Source organism: Protopterus annectens, chromosome 2.part2, assembly GCF_019279795.1.
Source record: "Protopterus annectens isolate FY-2018-M chromosome 2.part2, PAN1.0, whole genome shotgun sequence".
In the NCBI taxonomy this organism is placed as follows: domain Eukaryota; kingdom Metazoa; phylum Chordata; order Ceratodontiformes; family Protopteridae; genus Protopterus; species Protopterus annectens.
In genome coordinates, this window is record NC_056730.1 from 115,121,721 (window position 1) to 115,140,277 (window position 18,557).

At 42.6% G+C, this 18,557-nt stretch overlaps 1 protein-coding gene across 3 annotated transcripts in view; it reads right to left on the reverse strand.

The window, feature by feature from the left end:
* Window positions 1-4,165: 4,165 nt before the first annotated feature.
* The window catches only part of MIER3 (MIER family member 3), an 874,587-nt gene continuing 860,195 nt past the window's right edge, over window positions 4,166-18,557 (reverse strand). For all 3 annotated transcript variants that reach the window (XM_044063799.1, XM_044063797.1, XM_044063798.1), the window contains one exon: window positions 4,166-5,107. In XM_044063799.1, the coding sequence (XP_043919734.1) occupies window positions 4,647-5,107 (461 nt within the window). In that variant the 3' untranslated portion in view covers window positions 4,166-4,646. The remainder of the gene's footprint in view (window positions 5,108-18,557) is intronic.

Below are 18,557 nucleotides of genomic sequence, written 5' to 3' on the forward strand. Positions count from 1 at the left end.
TCTGGATCCAAATTCTTGAAAAAAGTGCAGAGGTCAGATCCAATAACCCATCTGATGAGCCTAGTGGAAAAGACAACACTGGATCTGTAACTACTTGCTTAGTCACTGAACACTTACACAATTCACTAAAATGTTGCTACCATGAAAGTAAAACAGAAAATATAATGTTTCGATGAAGCAAGAAATTACATTAAGACAAATCAAGCTAAATAAGACTTCCAGATATTTATTTCTGGAACTGTACACCAGGTATTAAAGTACAACAAAAATACAAAATAATGCTCAAAAAAATTCAGTGTTTTATGTACAAATATTAAAATCAATGCAACAATAAAGATTTCCTCTTGAACATCTTCGATACTAAATGTTCTGATTGTCACTAATTTATTCCACATTACTTAGAGAATTTGTCATTTTTTTCACTGGGGTGGAGGGAGGGGGAAGATTAAGGACAGAAAAAAAAGCACAAAATTTTCTTCACACAGTACAGAATAGTGGTTATTTTCAAAGTGATGAAGCTATTTTAACTTGTACTGAAAACATACATTACCTAGACTATACTGTACACAAGTTTTAATGCTATGCCTCTCAATTTTAAGAGGCACAAACCACAAACCAAAAGGCAGCATTTTCTTCAATTTTACCCATTTGTTTACATTCAAATTTAAACAGTTTTCTTTGTAGAAGAAACTTTGGTTAAATTAAATAGTATCGCTATGTTCTACTGCGACCGAGGATAAACACACTGTAAGCCCCAGTCTACAAAAGAGGAAACAATTGCACAATTCAAATGACCTAATTGTATGCACTTTAGTATTATCTGGCAAAAGTATGATACATCCTTCAAGTAAATTCAGCAGTTATAACATAGACAAGAAAAATCAAACAAAGCAGAGAAGAAAATGTTGGCTGGGGGTGGGGGAGGGAACTATTGCTATAGCCACAGTACCAGTTACATTTCTAATGAAACCACAAACATCCAAGTTTGTCACTTCAAAATGAACTGCAACTGTTTCTCCTTGGCCTTTTTTGGTTTGAATAAGCAGAGGAGAAAAGTGTTGAAGGGATCAGATATGTCAAAGAAGTGTTACATGAACTGTGCTATATTTACATATATTAAGGGCAGTATATTTTCTCCAGAGATATTTCTCTTATGTCATCTTTCCAATTCTTATAACAGTAATAAATTCTCTATTAAAACATTTAAGGACAGAAAGATAAAAATACAGCATTTCAAAGCAAATAATAAATAGCTAATTTCTTTACATGAATAAAGTCATAGTGGTACAAGAGGTGAGATTTACATCAAACATGCACAGAAATGTTGCTATACAATGCAGAAGTAGTCTGAAATCAATACTGAAATAGATCTGAAAATATATGAAACATTTTTACATATATACATTTTGCAAATTATTGCCTCATAATTATAAGGAATTGAAAGTAAACTTTTCTTTGTCAATTATCAGCCATCCAAATTACCCACTTCACTCTCAATCAAAAACCCCAGGCTAGTACCACATTTCTATAGGACTAGATGGAATTCAAAGAAAGAAATCCAGATTTCTGGCCAAAAGTTAAATGAATTAAATAAACTATCAAAATTTAGTTTTGTCACCTTCAAAATCCCACAGAGAACAGCAGTAACATCTATCATTCTTCAGACTTAAGCAATGCATAGATCAATTAAAACACTGAATTACTGCATTAACTATCGAGAATGGATCTGAACATTAAGTGCAACTGGTAAACGCATTCAGTCATTAGTCTGTACAGACCAGCTACTGTAAACCCACTCAAGCTTCAAAGAGCAATTAAGGAGTACAGTCCATATATAACTGGCTTCAAAAGCATAAACACAACACAAAAATTAGCATAAAATACAACAAGCAAACATCTTGGGTGAAAATGCCACACGATACTAAAGAGGCCAGGGCTACTTGATATTACAGTTTAGGATACAATGCTAGTCCAGTAAAAAAAAGACATATGAAACTGCCCTGTTAAAAGTACACTTTTTGCAGGCCAACTTACAACTGCAGTCCTGGGCCAGCCTTCAATAACAAGGTATAATGAAAACTAAACAACTTCACATCCAACTAGAAACCTTAGAGCACTATTCAATTCTCTTACTTAAAAACAACCTGGTTCTTGCTCTCTGATGTTACTGAAATCCTGCTATACAACAGCAGAACCTTGAAGAAAGACAAGATTCACAAACAAGATTTCAGCATCTTTAAACAGAAAATTAACAATGCAATTAGTGTGGACTGAAGAAATGGACAACCCACAATTAACCTACTGAATAGAACTGTACGTGGACATATTCAACACGTCAAAGGACTGCTTGCTTGTTCTGTATTTTTTTCTGCTGAAACATTTTGTTCCTCAATACACTCGCTTGACACCTGCTAACATGACACAAAAACTACACGACACTTCAAATAAAAGAGCTGCCAAAACCTTTAATAAATACCCCAAGGCCCTTGCTTCAGTATTGCCTTAATAAAAGCAATCTGTGAATCCTTTTACTGATACTGTAAATGCTGTCTGTATACCCAAACCACTTCCATAATTCTGACACTACTCACAATATCCACTTTAGAAAATATCAGAAAAGAATGGATACTAAGTTAATACAATCTGACTCCATCTCTTCCACTTTCAGAGGTCTCCATACACGTGACATTGTGCAATGCATAACCAGTGAAGACCATTAGAACACACCAATTAAAACAGCTCTTGCAGGCTAAAAACTGCTAAAATTCAACTGTTATACGACAACGTGGTCCCACAAAGCTCTAGTCACACCCAAAATTCAGAAACTGCAAAGTGTCTCACCCCAGAGGCATATCACAAATCTGTATGGGGAGTGTATTCTGTACCTTCTTGCTCTGTGGGTTTGGCATTGGAAGAAATACTGTTAGTACAGAGCAACAGGCTTTGTCATTACAAAGCTGTCAGGTGTATTCTAAACATTCCAGGGCCCACTGACATTGGTTTAAGTTTACATGAAACCTTTGCTGACTAAGCACACATTACACTATCAAACAAGCCTAACACTGCAACAACTGAACAGTGAACATGAAGGATCAAAATTTACATGCACCACAAGTACAGAAGAGGCTTAACACAACACAACATACTTCAGAATATCCAGGCATATAAAAGAAAAGGGAGTACATTCCCTTAAATAAAATGTGAAGCACAATACTAAATACACCTGTTAAAATGGAACATTTTAATGCACTTGCACTCAAGGTCCTACATCTGTGGTCCACACTCTACATAATGCAAGAATAAACCCTGAGTAAACCGATATTTTAATTTTACTCTCTGTAATACAGAGTATTAATAAATAGTCTTTGCTAGCATAATGTACTAGTCATGGGCAATGGCAGCATTTGAGAAAGGCAGGAAAGAATTAATGGCAAAAAGGATCTGAAAATTAAGCTAATGTAAAAATGCCTCTGATCAAGCCGCTTTATCTCAGTTTCTAAAAACCAAGAAAGCTTTACTTCATTTACTTTAATCCTGCATTTGCTACTAACATGCTTTTTAGGACAATACGCAGAAGAAATTGAGAGGTGGTGTGGAGGAGAAGCTTAAACTGCAGTGCTTCAGGTAACCATATTTACAATAAGATGTTTAGTGTCGCATTTAAATTATACACCGCATAAACACTTAGCTTCATATCACATGCCTTCAGAAGTCTCACTGCAATACTCAATGAACTGAATATTTAAATGTTACTCAGCTCATTACAATCTTTACAGTCTGCCAAATCAAGGTTAATTACCTCTTCAAGCAAATATTCACCCAACAGGCAAGTGTTGACAAAGCTTAAATACATAAAAACCTGGCAGCATCTACTCCTGCACATCATTCTCCAGTAAATTCACAATCATTTGCTGCAGTCTTCTGTGGTAGCTTTCACAAAGATGTATTTTTCTGTGCTGAAATTTGAAGTGCTGAAAAGACTCCAAGATGGATAAACCCTCCCACCATTAACAAAAAAAAAAAAAAAAAAAATACATATATATATATATATATATATATATATATATATATATATATATATATATATATATATATATATATATATATATATATATATATATATATATATATATATATATATATATATATATATATATATATTCCTGCTCTTGAGAGGCTTGAAAAACCCAGCCCTGTTACCTCAATAAAATGCTACATTAGCCAGGGACAAGGTCTGGTACCTGTAAACACTGACATTCCACCGTACCCACTATGACAAAGGTAGCTCAACCCATTGGAAGCCATTCCAAGTTGTCCACTGCTTCTCTGTTGGTTTTGACGTTAGGCCCCTCGAACGCCTACATGTTTAAAAAAATAGAAGCAGAGCTTAAAGCTGCACCATGAAGTTCAATATTTTAGTCTTAAGCTCTACTGCGTGAATGTATTTTTTGATATTTCCACATTTAGGGATTGAAAATAAACGATTAAATTGTTCTTGAGAAATCAAGAAAGTTTTAAGAGTAAAAGACATCACTGATGTCATAGTTTTAAAAAAATAGTCGGAACTTCCAGTGAAAGACTAGGCAAACTCTTCCATCAGGTTTCCACTGCTGTACACCCACTGTTCTAGACACTACTACTAGACATCATTCTGAGTGGAGAGCTGTGTGCTGATGCAGTGTATGAGAGTTCATGAATCCCTTCCCGTCATTTGCAGACAAGCTGCTAAAGTCAGCCACTGAAACAGCCATCTTGGCACTAGTGATATGATGAGTGTGATTCTCAAAGTCTACACCAAGTGCATTTACAGAGACATCATTAATAAATGCTTCTGGAACTGCAAGCCCCATTTTTAATTTCTTTGTAGGCCTGTCTGAGTCCTCAGTACATACAGCCACTGAAGTTAGGTCCGAGTGGTAGAATCCAGTGTCCAATAAATTAAAGCACTCACTCTCCCCATTTGCAGTCAAATTAATGGATTCTTCTGTTGCAACAGGCACATGATTAACTGGTGCCCTTGGTAAGCTGTCCAATGGAGTATAGCTGTATGCATCCATGCAGTTCACATTTGAGGAATTGCAGACTGTAGCAACACTGTGGGTCAATGCTATGTAAGAAAAGAAAAAAAAAACAGTGATACACATATTTAACTAGCAAAGTTAATAACATATCTTAAATTATGTTGCACCACTGAATGACAAACCATATGGAATAATAATGTTTTATATTACACTACATTAGAGACTAAAATTTATTTGACCCTTCACTATTTCCCAAGTAACAAGTTTGCAGATCAACACCAAAACTCATGGTAAGCCGCATTACAAAGAAAGCAGCAAAGCATACAATGTTAACACTAAGTAACTCGTCAAATTTTAATATCCTTCAAGCAGATCTCTGCAAGAGAAATAAGCACTTAAAAATCAAGATGCAATGTGAAGGCGGTGGACAGGGGGATGATTTGCTGACAGGGGGAATGATTACAATTTTTCACAGGCTGCAATGAGCAAAACCAAAGTATGTTCCATACGTTAACTCAGGACTCAGCAAGCAGTTAAGTGTAGTTCTCACTTACAGAACTAGTTATGTATGCAACTTAACATAAAAACAGACATTTAAGTAGGATACTACAGGAGCAGACTAATTTCTTACTACAGACGTACTCTTCACTCAAGGGAGAGTACTAAAACTGAATAGCAGGAGGGCTATAGCAATCAGCAGTTAAAAAGAATGCCCAAATTGTAGTGTTTGGAGAAAGTGTGGACTAATCCATGTTGCTGCCTCCCAAATGCCTTTGTTTAAACATTCTTAAAGAAGGCTGCAGCAGTTGTCATCCCTTTAGTAAGATGTGAACTTGACCAGTGCTTCTAGTTTCCTGTTAGTGGATTCACAACAGGAAGAAATACAGTCTACTAACCATCGGGATTAGTCTGCTTTGAGAAAGGTACATCTTTGTCCTGTCGGAAATAAAATGGGGGAAATATCAGACAACTTAATACAGCCTAAGCAAAGTCTGTGTTTAACTAAGCACTATATGACCCCACTGAAGTGATTGCCAGAAGGAAAGCTGTTTTCCAAGATAACAAAATTTATATCTGCAGTAACTGCTGGTTCAAATGGAGGCAGGGTGAGCTTTTCCAACACAATATTGAGGTCCCATGCAGGAATTGGTGATGATCTGGGAGGTCTTAAATTTTTGGCCCCTCTAAGATACTGTTTTAGCAGAGGATGAGAAAAGATGGGAGGCTCTGTGTTGTAATGAGCCGAGATGGCAGAGACATGGATTTTTATTTATGAAAAAGATAGGCCCTTGTCAAGCATCTCAGTCAAGTATTATAACATCTGAGGAATACTTGGCTTTGCTGTGTCAGTCCCTTGTGCTCGGTTCCAAGCACTGAATCTCTTCCATTTATCAGCATAAGATTTTCTAGTACTATGCCTTCTGGCCTCCAAAATGACATCATCACAGATTTACTGAGAGGTGTTGTTTGAATAATTACATGATCAGCCATGCTGCCAGGTTCAGAGTCTGTAGTTGACTGTGCAGGATCTGATTGTTTTGCTGGGACAGTAGTTGTGGTCATTGAGGCAAGATCCAAGCTGGGTATTGAGACAAGTTCCTTAGGATTGGGTACCAGTATTGGCGGGGCCAGTCCAGGGCAATTAATATCATCTTTGCCTTCTCTTGCCTGACTTTTAGGAGGACCTTGGGTAGAAGAGGCAGAAGAGGGAAGACATAAACTGACAGGTTTTTCCAACTGAAGGATAGGGTGTCCACTTTCCATGCTTGTCTGTGATAAGTCCTTGTGCAGAATCTTTTCAACTGATAATTTTGAGGAGAGGCAAATAGATCTATGTCTGGGCTTCCCCATTTCTCTGTTATTATGCTGAATACTTGTTGATTTAGTTTCCACTCGTGAGGATCCATAAGATTTCTGCTTAAATAGTCTGCCAGAGTGTTCTGTTTTCCTGGCAGGAATTGAGCTTGAAGATTTATTTGATAGGTCAAAGCTGTGTTCCACAGTGCCATGGCTAATCTGCAAAGGGGGCATGAGTGTGTGCCCCCATGCTTGTTTATATACCACATGACTGTGGTGTTGTCTGTCTTCATCAGTAGTTGCCCTGGATGAAATAAGTCCATGAAAGCTGCTAGGGCACTTTGAACAGCTAGCATCTCTTTCTGGTTGATATGCAGATGCATTTGATTTGGTGCCCATATGCCCTGAATGCATCTTCCTGCCATGTGGGCCCCCCAGGCATAATCTGATGAGTCTGTTGTTAAGGTTTGGCTGGCAGGGGGTAGAGTGAAGGGCCGTCCCCTGTTTTGGTGACAGGCCTTTTGCCCACCATAGAATCTCCTGTTGCAGGAAGGGGATGAGAGGAATCATTGTTTCCAGACTGTGTGAATGTTGACTCCATAAACTTTTTAGGTAACACTGCAGTTTCCTCATATGCAGTCTTGCATATGGAATTAGTAGGATGCAGGATGCCATGAAGCCCAGAGCCTGCAGAATTTGTCTTGCAGAAGACTGGGTCTTTGTTGCCATCAGTTTGAAGTAAGTAGTCAGTTGCCTTTGTCTGGCCATCTGGGCAGTTGTATGCAAGCTTGCACCAAGGAATATTATCTTTTGAGAGGGTACCAGTTGTGATTTCTTTTCGTTTATTGTGTACCCTAGGCATGCTAGAAGCCTTTTCACAAACGCCAGGTGTCGTAGAAGAGTGTCTTTGTTCTCTGCTTGAATGAGACAAGTCGTCCAAGTAAGGATATATTTGAATACTTTTGTCTGCAAAATGCAATTACTGATACCAGGCACTTTGCAAAGACCCTGGGCGCAGTAGATAAGCCAAAGGGCAGTGCAGAGAATTGGTAATGCATTAAGCCAGCCTTGAATCTGAGGTATCTTCTGCATGACTGTCTTATTGGGACATGCAGGTATGCCTCTCTTAAGTCTAAAGTCATCAGCCAAACATTCTTGCCCAGCATGGGCAGAAGCTGTTGCAAGGTGAGCATTTTGTATTTTGGAATGTCCAGGTATGTGTTCAAAATCGATAAATCTAGTATTGGCCGCCAGGTCTTGTCCTTTCTGGATACCAAGAACAGTCTTGAGTAAAAACCTTGTCCTTTTTCCTGTTCTGGTACTGTCTGAATGGCCCCCATATCTATGAGGGAATTAACCTGTTTCTGTGCCTCTGCCCATTGTTTTTTTGGCAGGTCTGGCTAACCATTTGTCATTGGCAGAGTGTGGAAATGGAATCTGTATCCCTGTGATACGATGTTCAGTACCCATTTGTCGTGGGTTATTAATTGCCAATTTGGAGTAAAAAGTGCTAATTTTCCCCCTGTGGGTGCTGCCAACAGATGAGTGCTTGGTGTAGGCAGAGGGAAGTCATTGAGATTGCTTTCTGTATGTTTGCGCTTTATCTCCCCCAGATTTGGAGGTGGATGCGCCCCATTGCTTTGACCTGTATGAGTCTTGAGCCTGGTACCTGGAACCCTTAGGGCATCTGGATTTGCCCCTTTGAGCTCTGTCTGACACAGGAAAGGACCATTTTTTTGTAAGCCAGTGTCTGTTGAATCTAGGTGGCTGCACTTGCAAGAAATCTTTAACAGTTTGCATAGACTTAGCTTTGTCTTCCATTTTCTTTAAAATCTCTTCTGCCTTAATACCAAACAGAGAATCATGCTGTACAAGTGCATCTAGCAATTTAGCTTTAACATGATCAGGCAAATTTTGTGCCTTTAACCAGGCATGCCTCCTAATCACAGATCCTGTAACTGCGGCCCTGCATGAGGCCTCTAAAGAATCAAAACCACATTGCAAAGTATGCTTTCCAACTTGTTCAGCTGCATGCAATAATTCCTGCAATTCCTTATTTTCTGCACATTCTGAAATCAACATCATTTTGTGTTTCAGCAATCCCATAACATGTTGTTGGTACTTAAGCATATGAAATTGACAGTTTAAGGCCCTAATTGCCAAGGTTGCAGATGTATAAACCTTTTTTCCCCATCTGTCCAGCACCCTTGAATCTCTGTCAGAGGGGGGTAGGGGTTTTTGCTGTTGAGGCCTTAACTCCCTTTAGACCCTGTGAAATAGTTTCAGGATCAGCAGCAGAGTTTCTAAATAAAAAATTTATGAGAGTCAGGGACCCTGTAATACCGGTCAGGCTTACTGGGAGCCGGAGGTAGAGAGTCAGGGGTCAGGCTTGACTCCGAAAAAACATCATCCACAATGTCTAACACAGGGGGAACGGCTAAAGGCTTGTACTGAGGGAGGAGGAGGAAATCCCTGAGCCTCTTTTATGATTCTGAGAAGTCTTCACTCTCCAAGTGAAAATGCTCTCTCAAAGTATGCAAGGTTTCTCCAAAAGAATAATCCTCAGGGGGAGATGCAGACGGAACAGACTCCTCAGCATCAGAATCCTCATAGGGAGGTAAAGATAATTCCTGATCAGAAGAAATAGAAACCTGATCTGAAGATTCATAGTCAGTGTCTTGCCTAGGCCTCTTAGCTGGAGGGGGATGGGTACCCCTGATCAAGGTAATAAGGTCTTTTGCCATTTTGATCATCTGCTTTTTAGGCATGGATGCCTGTGCAAGTGGCTCAGGCATAGTTTTTTTAGTTTTTGAAGGTGTCTTTGCCTTTGGTTTTGCAGCTTTCGTCGGTTTGATATAAAAATGTTGAGGTCTGAATACACCCTCAGAAGCCGGTGCCTGCTAAGCGGCCCTGGACCCATCTGAGGGAGATACATCCGTCGGTCCAATGCCCTGACTATCTTGCGGCACGCCGGACTCCACATGGGTGTCGGTAGAGGCCTGCAGCTTGAAGGCAGCGGGTATCAGGGGCTGCGAAAGCGCTTCGCTGAGTACCGGCGAACCGGCGATTGGCTTAGGAGAAGCTTTGTCGGTTTTGGATCTCGACTGCCTTTCTCTGTCCTTTTCTTTACGTTTATGTACTCCGGTAGTCAGATTGCTATCAGACGACATCTCTGGATAGTTAAATCTGTTTCCAAAACACTTAGATGCAGAAATATACCGATGCTTAATAGTGCGTTGGTTAAATCTAGCACAAAACTGACAGCCAGGCACGTTGTGATCAGGGCCTTGGCAAGGAATACAGTATAAATGGAAATCCTTATGAGGTATTTGCTTCCCACAAGTAATACAATTATTAACTTTTTCTGACATCGGTAAAAAGCAAGAAAAAAGTTTAAAGACTTCGGTTCTGAAACTCAAACTCGAATATTTCAGTAGTCGGCCGACCGGCACTTGCGAAATGCTTCTGCTTCAGGCACCGCGCGGCAAGAAAGACTAAAGAAAATGGCGTTGGCTGCATGTTTTATACCCCTGACGACATGGAAGAGGAGACAGCAACCGACGCAGGACCCAAGACTTTGGAATTCAGGCCGACTGAGGGCAACCTGCCACCAGATTACCCAAATGTAATGACTGCAACAGTGAAACACGAAGAACATCTGACAATTCAAAGCCCTAATGGTGAAAGTTGCAGAGGTATATACTTTCTTACTCCATCTGTCCTAACCACTGGAATCCCTGTCCGAAGGGGTGATTTCTTAACTGTAGTTGCTTTGATACCTTTAGGCCCTGGATCAGCAGTAGGATTTTTGAAAAGGAATTTGTGATAGTCAGGTACTCTGTAGTACCTGTCTGGTTTCCTAGGAGCAGGGCGTAAAGTATCAGGAGTTAAACTGGATTCCATCAAGACATCATACACAACACATCCAAGAGTGGGGTACTGCTAAAGGCCTATGCTGTGGCAAATCTAGAAATTACCTGAGTCTCTTTTTGGACTGAGGATAGTTTTGCCATTCCCAGTGGAAAGTATGTAAGGTTCCACCAAAAGAAAAATCCTCTGGAGAAGAAGCAGAGGGAATGGACTCCTCTGCACCTGAATCCTCATAAGCAGATAAGGGCATGTCTTCATAATCAGATACTTCAGAGTCTTTGGACTCTTGGTCTGTTGAAGCTGCTGGGGACAGGTCTCTTTCTCTTAGCAAGGGAAGGCTGACTTCCCCTAATCAGCATAAGGTCTTCTGCCATTTTAAGCATTTGATGTTGTGGCAAGAGAGTGGGTGCATGCACTTTGGTCGGTTTTCTAGGCATAGCACGTACGCTTGGCCTTAGAAACTCGGTAGTTTTAAAAAGAACTGAAGACGCGAAAGTCTTCGGTTTGTGTCGAATATCGGTAGTGCGAAGAACTTCCTCAGAAGCCGGTGCCTGCTCAGCGGCTCCGGACCCATCTGCAGGTTCCATAGTTGAAGAAGAGTCTGGCGGCATACCGGACTCCAAACGGGTCTCGGTAGAGGCCTGCGAATCAAATGAAGCAGGCATCAAGTGATGCAAAAGCGCCTCACCGAGTACCGGCGAACTGGCGACTAGCTTAACAGAAGCGTCGTCGGCAGCTTTGGACCTGTGTGCTCTTCTCTGTTATTATAAAGTTTTTTCAGAATATCAGTAGTCGGATGCCTTACCGAAGCCATTTCGGAATACGGAGATTGAGAAAGTACAGTTTTGTATCTACCATAAATGTAGATGTTCGAGTGCTAATACAGCTGCAGTCATAACAGATGGGTTCTCCTGCCGTGAGGCGGGTCCTCGGTCGGCCGAATTCCAAAGTCTAGGTCCGGCGTCGGTTGTCATTGCTTCTTCCCTGACGTCAGTGCGACAGGGGTATAAAAGAACCAGCCGACGCCATTTTCTTCAGTTTTTCTTGCCCCAGATGTCAGGTGCCCCCAGAAGGAAGGTAATACATAAAATTATGTAATAATGCAATGCAATATAATCCAAGACCAGTAGTTGCAAGCAAATACACCATAAAAGAAGACCCCTAGAGGGGAAGGAGGGAGGGAAACCTGGACTGCAGCTGTATTAGCACTCTAACATCTACATTTATGGTAGGTACAAAACTGTACTATGTTCATCGTGCATACAGCTGCAGTCATAACAGATGGGTAGAATCCCAAAGCTAAGAAAGGGGTGGTAGGCGCTAGGAGGAGCCAAAATGCCCTGCAAGACTGCAGTGGCAAAGCCTGCTCTAGATTTGGAGTATAATGGTAGGTTGTAGTGCTTAGAAAAGGTATGCACAGAACTCCAAGTGGCTGCTTCTAAAATATTCTTGGTAGGAACTTCTCTGAGGAAGGCTGCAGAGGTGGCTGTGGCCCTGGTAGAATGAGTTCTAATGCCTGTAGGTACAGTTTTGCCATGAAAGGAATAGCAAAAGCGTATGCAGTGGGCTATCCATTTTGAGATTGTCTGTTTGGATATTGACTTTCCTTGTGCTCCTACCGCATAGGCCACAAAAAGCTGTTCTGATTTTCTGAAAGGCTTTGTTCTGTCCAAATAATAACGCAGTTGTCTGTGGATGTCCAAGGAATGCAGTAATCTCTCCCCTTTGTTTTGAGGATTAGGATAAAAATTAGGTAAATGTATGGCCTGATTTAAAGCTACCCTGGATACCACTTTAGGCATAAAGGACGGGTTGGTACGTAATGAAACTCTGTCCTGATGGAAGATGATAAAAGGCTGGACAGCCATAAGAGCCTGTAGTTCTGAAACTCTACGAGCTGAAGTGATAGCCAGAAGGAAAGCTGCTTTCCAGGACAAATATTGTAAATCTGATGAAGTCAGTTTTTCCAGAATGAAATTAAGATCCCAAGCAGGTATTGGTTGTTTTCTTGGAGGTCTTAAATTCTTAGCCCCTCTGAGGAACTGTCTTAATAGAGGGTGAGAGAATAAAGGTGGATCAGTGTTGTATTCTGCAGAAATGGCTGAGGCATGGATTTTGATGGAGGAGAACGAAAGTCCACTGCTTAGCAGTTCAGCCAAATACTGTAGTATTTGAGGTAAATTCAGCTTTCCAGGGCACTGGCCCTTTTTCTCATTCCAAACACAAAAACGTTTCCATTTTGCGGAGTAAGCTTTTCTAGTTGATGGCCTTCTGGCCTCCAAAATGACATCCTGCACCTCCTTGGAGAGCAGGGCCTGCTGCGATGCTAAGGAATCTTCCACGCGGCTAGATTGAGCGTTTTCAGTTGACTGTGAAGAGTTTTGAAGCTGTGCTGTGTCAGAAGAAGAGGCATTAGAGGCAGGGTCCATGGTGGGGAATGCGTCAGGCTCCTCAGCAGTGGGTACCAGTGTTGCCTTGGCCAGTCTGGAGCAATGAGGATCATCTTTGGTCTGTCTGCTCTGGTCTTCAATAGGACTTTGGGCAGCAGAGGAAGAGGTGGGAAGGCATAAACTGTCATTGATGTCCAACTGAAAGAGAGAGCGTCCACTCTCCAGGCCTTTGGATGGAAAATCCTTGAGCAGAATTTTGTCAATTGATGATTTTTGTGGGAGGCAAAGAGATCTATGTCTGGCCTTCCCCATTCTTGGACTATTTCTGTAAAAACTTTTGGATGCAACTTCCATTCGTGTGGATCTGTCATATTCCTGCTTAGGTTGTCTGCCAGCGTGTTTTCCTTGCCTGGCAAGTACTGTGCTTGTAGTTCCATTTGTAAGTCCATGGCCATGTTCCAAAGTGACATGGCCAGTCTGCATAGGGGATAAGAATGTGTTCCTCCCTGCTTGTTTATGTACCACATAACTGTGGTGTTGTCTGTTCTTATCAATAGCTGACCTGGTTGTAGAAGGTCCTTGAAAGCTGTAATAGCATTTATCACTGCTAGCATTTCTTTTTGATTGATGTGAAGGTGCTTTTCTTTTTGGGTCCATTTGCCCTGAATGCACCGGTCTGTCATGTGCGCCCCCCAGGCGTAGTCCGAGGCGTCTGTTGTGATGACTTGATTTGCTTGAGGCTTGCAGAATGGAAGACCTGTGTTTGTTTGGCATGCTTGAGCCCACCACAGAAATTCCTTTTGCAGACATGGAATTAGTGGTATTATTGTTTCCAAACTGTGGCTGTGTTGAGACCATATGTTTCTTAGGTACCATTGTGGGTTTCTCATATGCAGCTTTGCACATGGGATTAGTAAGATGCAAGATGCCATGAATCCCAGAGCCTGCAGGATTTTCCTTGCAGTCAGCCTGGTGCAATTTGCCAGTGTTCTGAAATATTGAATTAGTTGCCCCTGCTTTTCTGGCGTGAGGTAGGCCATCTGGGTGTTTGTGTCCAAATTGGCACCCAGGAAAATTATCTTCCGAGAGGGTATTAGTCTTGATTTATCTTTGTTGACTGTGTATCCTAGAGAGTTTAATAACATTATTACATAAGCCAGATGTTTCAGAAGAATGTGCTTGCTGTCCGCTTGGATCAGGCAGTCGTCCAAATAAGGGTATATTTGTATCCCTTGAAGTCTGCAGTAGGCAATTACTGATGCCAGGCATTTCGTGAATACTCTGGGCGCAGTAGATAAACCAAAGGGCAATGCAGAGAATTGATAATGGGTTGAACCTGCAAGAAATCTGAGGTATCTTCTGCAATTTTGTCTGATTGGGACATGCAGGTATGCCTCCTTGAAGTCCAATGTTACCAGCCAAGACTCCTTGCCCAGCATGGGAAGAAGTTGCTGTAGAGTGAGCATCTTGAATTTTGGTACGAGTAGGAATGTGTTTAGGATGGACAGATCCAAAATAGGTCTCCAATCTTTTCCCTTCCTTGGCACCAGAAATAGCCTGGAATAAAAACCTTGACCTTGTTCGTGTGTAGGTACCTCTTGAATAGCTTTCATGTTTATAAGATCTGAAATTTGTTTTTGTGCCTCTGCCCTTTGATTGTGTGGCAGGTTTGGCATGCCTTTCATTTTTGGAAGGGTATGAAAATGGAATTTGTAGCCTCTGTTTATAATGTTCAGGATCCATTTGTCCTTTGTGACAATATGCCAATTTTTTGAGAATAGAGCCAGCTTTCCACCTAAGGGGGCTGCCATTTGAGACCTGGCTGGCATGCAAAGGGGAAAGTCATTGGTTTTGCTTTCTGAAAGATTGCGAGTTGTCCGCACCACCTCTTGGTGTAGGAGCTTGCCATTGTCTGCCTCTGTACGAGCCTTGTGTTTGTCCCCTGCCCCTCGGGTGCCTGTATCTGCCTCTTTGGGGTCTGTCTGTGGCAGGAAAGGACCAATTTTTGGAAAGCCAATTTCTACTAAAACGTGGGGGTTGAACCTGCAGAAATTCTTTCACAGTTTGCATTGATTTAGCCTTTTCCTCCATTTTCCGTAATACTTCCTCAGCATTTGCCCCAAATAGTACATCCTTTTGAAGAGGGGCGTCTAGTAATTTAGATCAGGCAAGGCTTGTTCCTTGAGCCAGGCATGCCTACGTATGACTGAGCCTGTAACAGCAGCTCTACATGAGGCCTCTAGAGCATCAAAACCACATTGTAAGGTATGTTTACCCACTTGTTCTGCACTATGCATCAAATCCTGCAACTCCTTCATGTCTGGTTGTTCAGGTTGTGACATTTTACTTTTCAATTGAGAGAACAGAAACTGTTGGTATTTTAGCATATGAAACTGACAGTTTAAGGCCCTCATGGATAAGGTAGCCAAGGTATATACCTTCCCCCCCCCCACCTTTCTAAGGATCTGGAATCTCTCTCGGAAGGCAATGGGTTTTTGGCAAAGGAGGCCTTAACTCCCTTGGGCCCCTGTGAGATGGTTTCTAGGTCAGCAGCATGGCTTTTGTATAGAAATTGGTGCGAGTCAGGAACCCTGTAGTACCTGTCAGGCTTAACTGGAGCTGGAGGAAGAGAGTCCGGGTTAAGGCAGGCCTCCGAGTAATCATCATCTAGGATGTCCAGGACAGGAGGTATAGCCAGAGGCCTGTGCTGGGGTAACAAAAGAAATTCCCTGAGCCTTTTCTTGGAATCTGAATAATCCTGGCCTTCCCAGTAGAAGTGTTCCCTTAAGGTATGCAGAGTTTCACCAAATGGGTAATCCTCAGGGGGGGATACAGAAGGAATAGATTCCTCTGCATCAGAGTCTTCAAAAGGGGAGTAAGACTGTTCCTGATAATCAGAGTGCTCTGAAATAATGGATCCCTGATCAGAGGAGGGGGAATCTTCCTCCACTCTGGGTCTTTTGTCCGGAGGTGGCTGAGAACCCCTGATCAGAGTAATTAAATCCTCAGCCATTTTAAGCATCTGTTTCTTAGGCATGGGGCCTGGCCATGGGCCCTGTGTAGCTGGTCTCTTAGGGTGCATGGTAGCTTTAGACTTGGTGAAAGCCTTGATAGAGAAAGAAGAGGAAGGTCTGAAGACACCTTGAGTGGAGGTGGACCTGTCCACATTCTGTGTTTCAACGCCAAGCGTGGCTTCGGTATCTGTAGTCAGGGTGTGGGCCGAGGAGCCCGCAACCTCGGGTACAGGAGACACCGCCAAAGATGTGTCGTCGGTAATCAGGGGCTGCGTAGGCGCCTCGCTGAGAACCGGACCACGTGTAGTTGGCTTTGGCGTGGTGTCGGTAGAGGCCGCGGACCTCGAGTGTCGGTCCTTGTCTTTGCGTTTTTTAGACAAAACCGGAGTCAGAGTATCCGACGACATAGTATAGTTAAATGCTTTTCCAAAATAATGCTGGGCGAACTCCGCCCGACGCTTAATAGTGCGTTTGTTGAATGTAGCACAAAAACGACAGACCGAGACGTCGTGGTCTGGGCCTAAACAAGGTATACAGAGGGAATGGAAATCCTTATGCGGTATTTGCTTCCCACAAGAAATACAATTATTAACTTTGTCTGACATCGGTCTGAGGCAAGAAAAAGTTTCCCCAACGGGGTACTTAGCTTTTAAGAAGCCTTCGGTTCCAAATTTTTTCGTAATCTCAGGAGCTGGCCGACCGGCACTTGCGAACTGCTTCTGCTTCGGGCACCGCGTGGCAAGAAAGACTGAAGAAAATGGCGTCGGCTGGTTCTTTTCTGACGTCAGGGAAGAAGCGACGACAACTGACGCCGGACCTAGACTTTGGAATTCGGCCGACCGAGGACCTGCCTGATGGCAGGAGAACCCATCTGTTATGACTGCAGCTGTATGCACGATGAACATCAAAAGTATTTAGCGACAATAAGGGCCAGACAAATAGTTCAGGCATTGAAGAAGGCACAAAACTTGACAGCGAGGTACTTCGCGGTCTGGGCCTAAGCAAGTGACGCAGTAAGAATGAAAGTCTTGGTGTGGTATTTGCTTTCCATAGGCGAGACAATTAACTTTTTCTGACATCAGTTAGAGCAAGAAAAAAGGGTCCCCAATGGGGTACTTAGCTTTAGAAGACTTCAACTTAAATTCGGAAGACGAACTCTGGTAGCGGCGGACCGGCACTCATGCGAACTGCTTCTGCTTCGGGCTCCTCGGCAAGAATGACTGATGTAATGGCGTCAGCTGCATTACTTTATACTACTGATGACCTGACATTAGTCCTGAAGCGAAAGCAACCGCCGCAGAAATACTACGCCTCTGGTATTTGGGCCTGCCGGGGGCTACCCTGGCAGGGATAACCCAAATGTGATGACTGCAACAGTGAAACACGAAGAACATCAGATGTGTGCAAGGCCTCTGAGGACATGCAAGAAGTCACATCCTTACCAGCCTCCGAACCGGCCGAGGCAGAGGAATCGGCCCAGAAACCAGAGGATCCTCCGGGTTTTCACTGGCCTCAACAGAAATGCCCGGTGGAGACACAGCCCTACAATCTGACCAGACTTTTTCAGCAAAGACGCCTGATCCTCAGGCCGGGAAGTACCCACCACAGTGTCTCATCAAGATCTTTAGACGCTGGTTCTCAAGATAAATGGCGAGAGAGGAAAGATGACTATGTAAGGTCTTTGGAACAAATGCTTGACAAATCGCATAGGATGTATAGTTGTGAGAAGCTCCTAAACAGAACAAGCACTGCTTGTGACTGTCTTTATGGGGAATGTCTCTCACACTGGCCTTTACCCTTTCTGGATGACATGAAACCCCACACCACCACAAATGCTAAAAGCAAAAAGGATAAGTCAAGAAAATCCAAACGGGCACTTACATGAATGGCTAGGTAACCAGCAACGACTTGGGCAATCAGACTGACTATCAAAAGATGGCATTCGGACTGGTAGCTATGTTCTGAGGATGGTTCCAGACGTCACCTTTATGCCCTACACTATGTAAGAAGCATATGTGTGACTTACGGCATACCTTAAAGCAACCTAAGGGTTTGGTACATTGGTGGGTTTGTCAGGTTGCCCTTGGCAGGTGGTCCCTAATGTAATGAATGCTGCAACGGTGATATGGAAGGACATCGAAAGGCATCTGCGTTCCAGGCTCTTGTGCAAGAAATCCTACAGCAGTAGTTCTTTAACTGTCTCTTGTGAATGGAGGCAAACGGACCTGAGGAGGTCTTCACTGACGGATCAATTCCCAGAAGATTACCATGGCTCACCTTCTATTCATGTGGAGGGGGGGGGTTCTGTCCTGGTCCAGCTCAGCTTGTTTGCAACAATATTCAGCTCAGACGGGATGCAAGCACCCTACCGTGACAGACTGTGTTGAGTTACTAGTTCTCAGGCTACCACACCTAGTCTGCAAAAGGGGTAGGATCGGCCTCCCACTTATGCACCACATCACTGC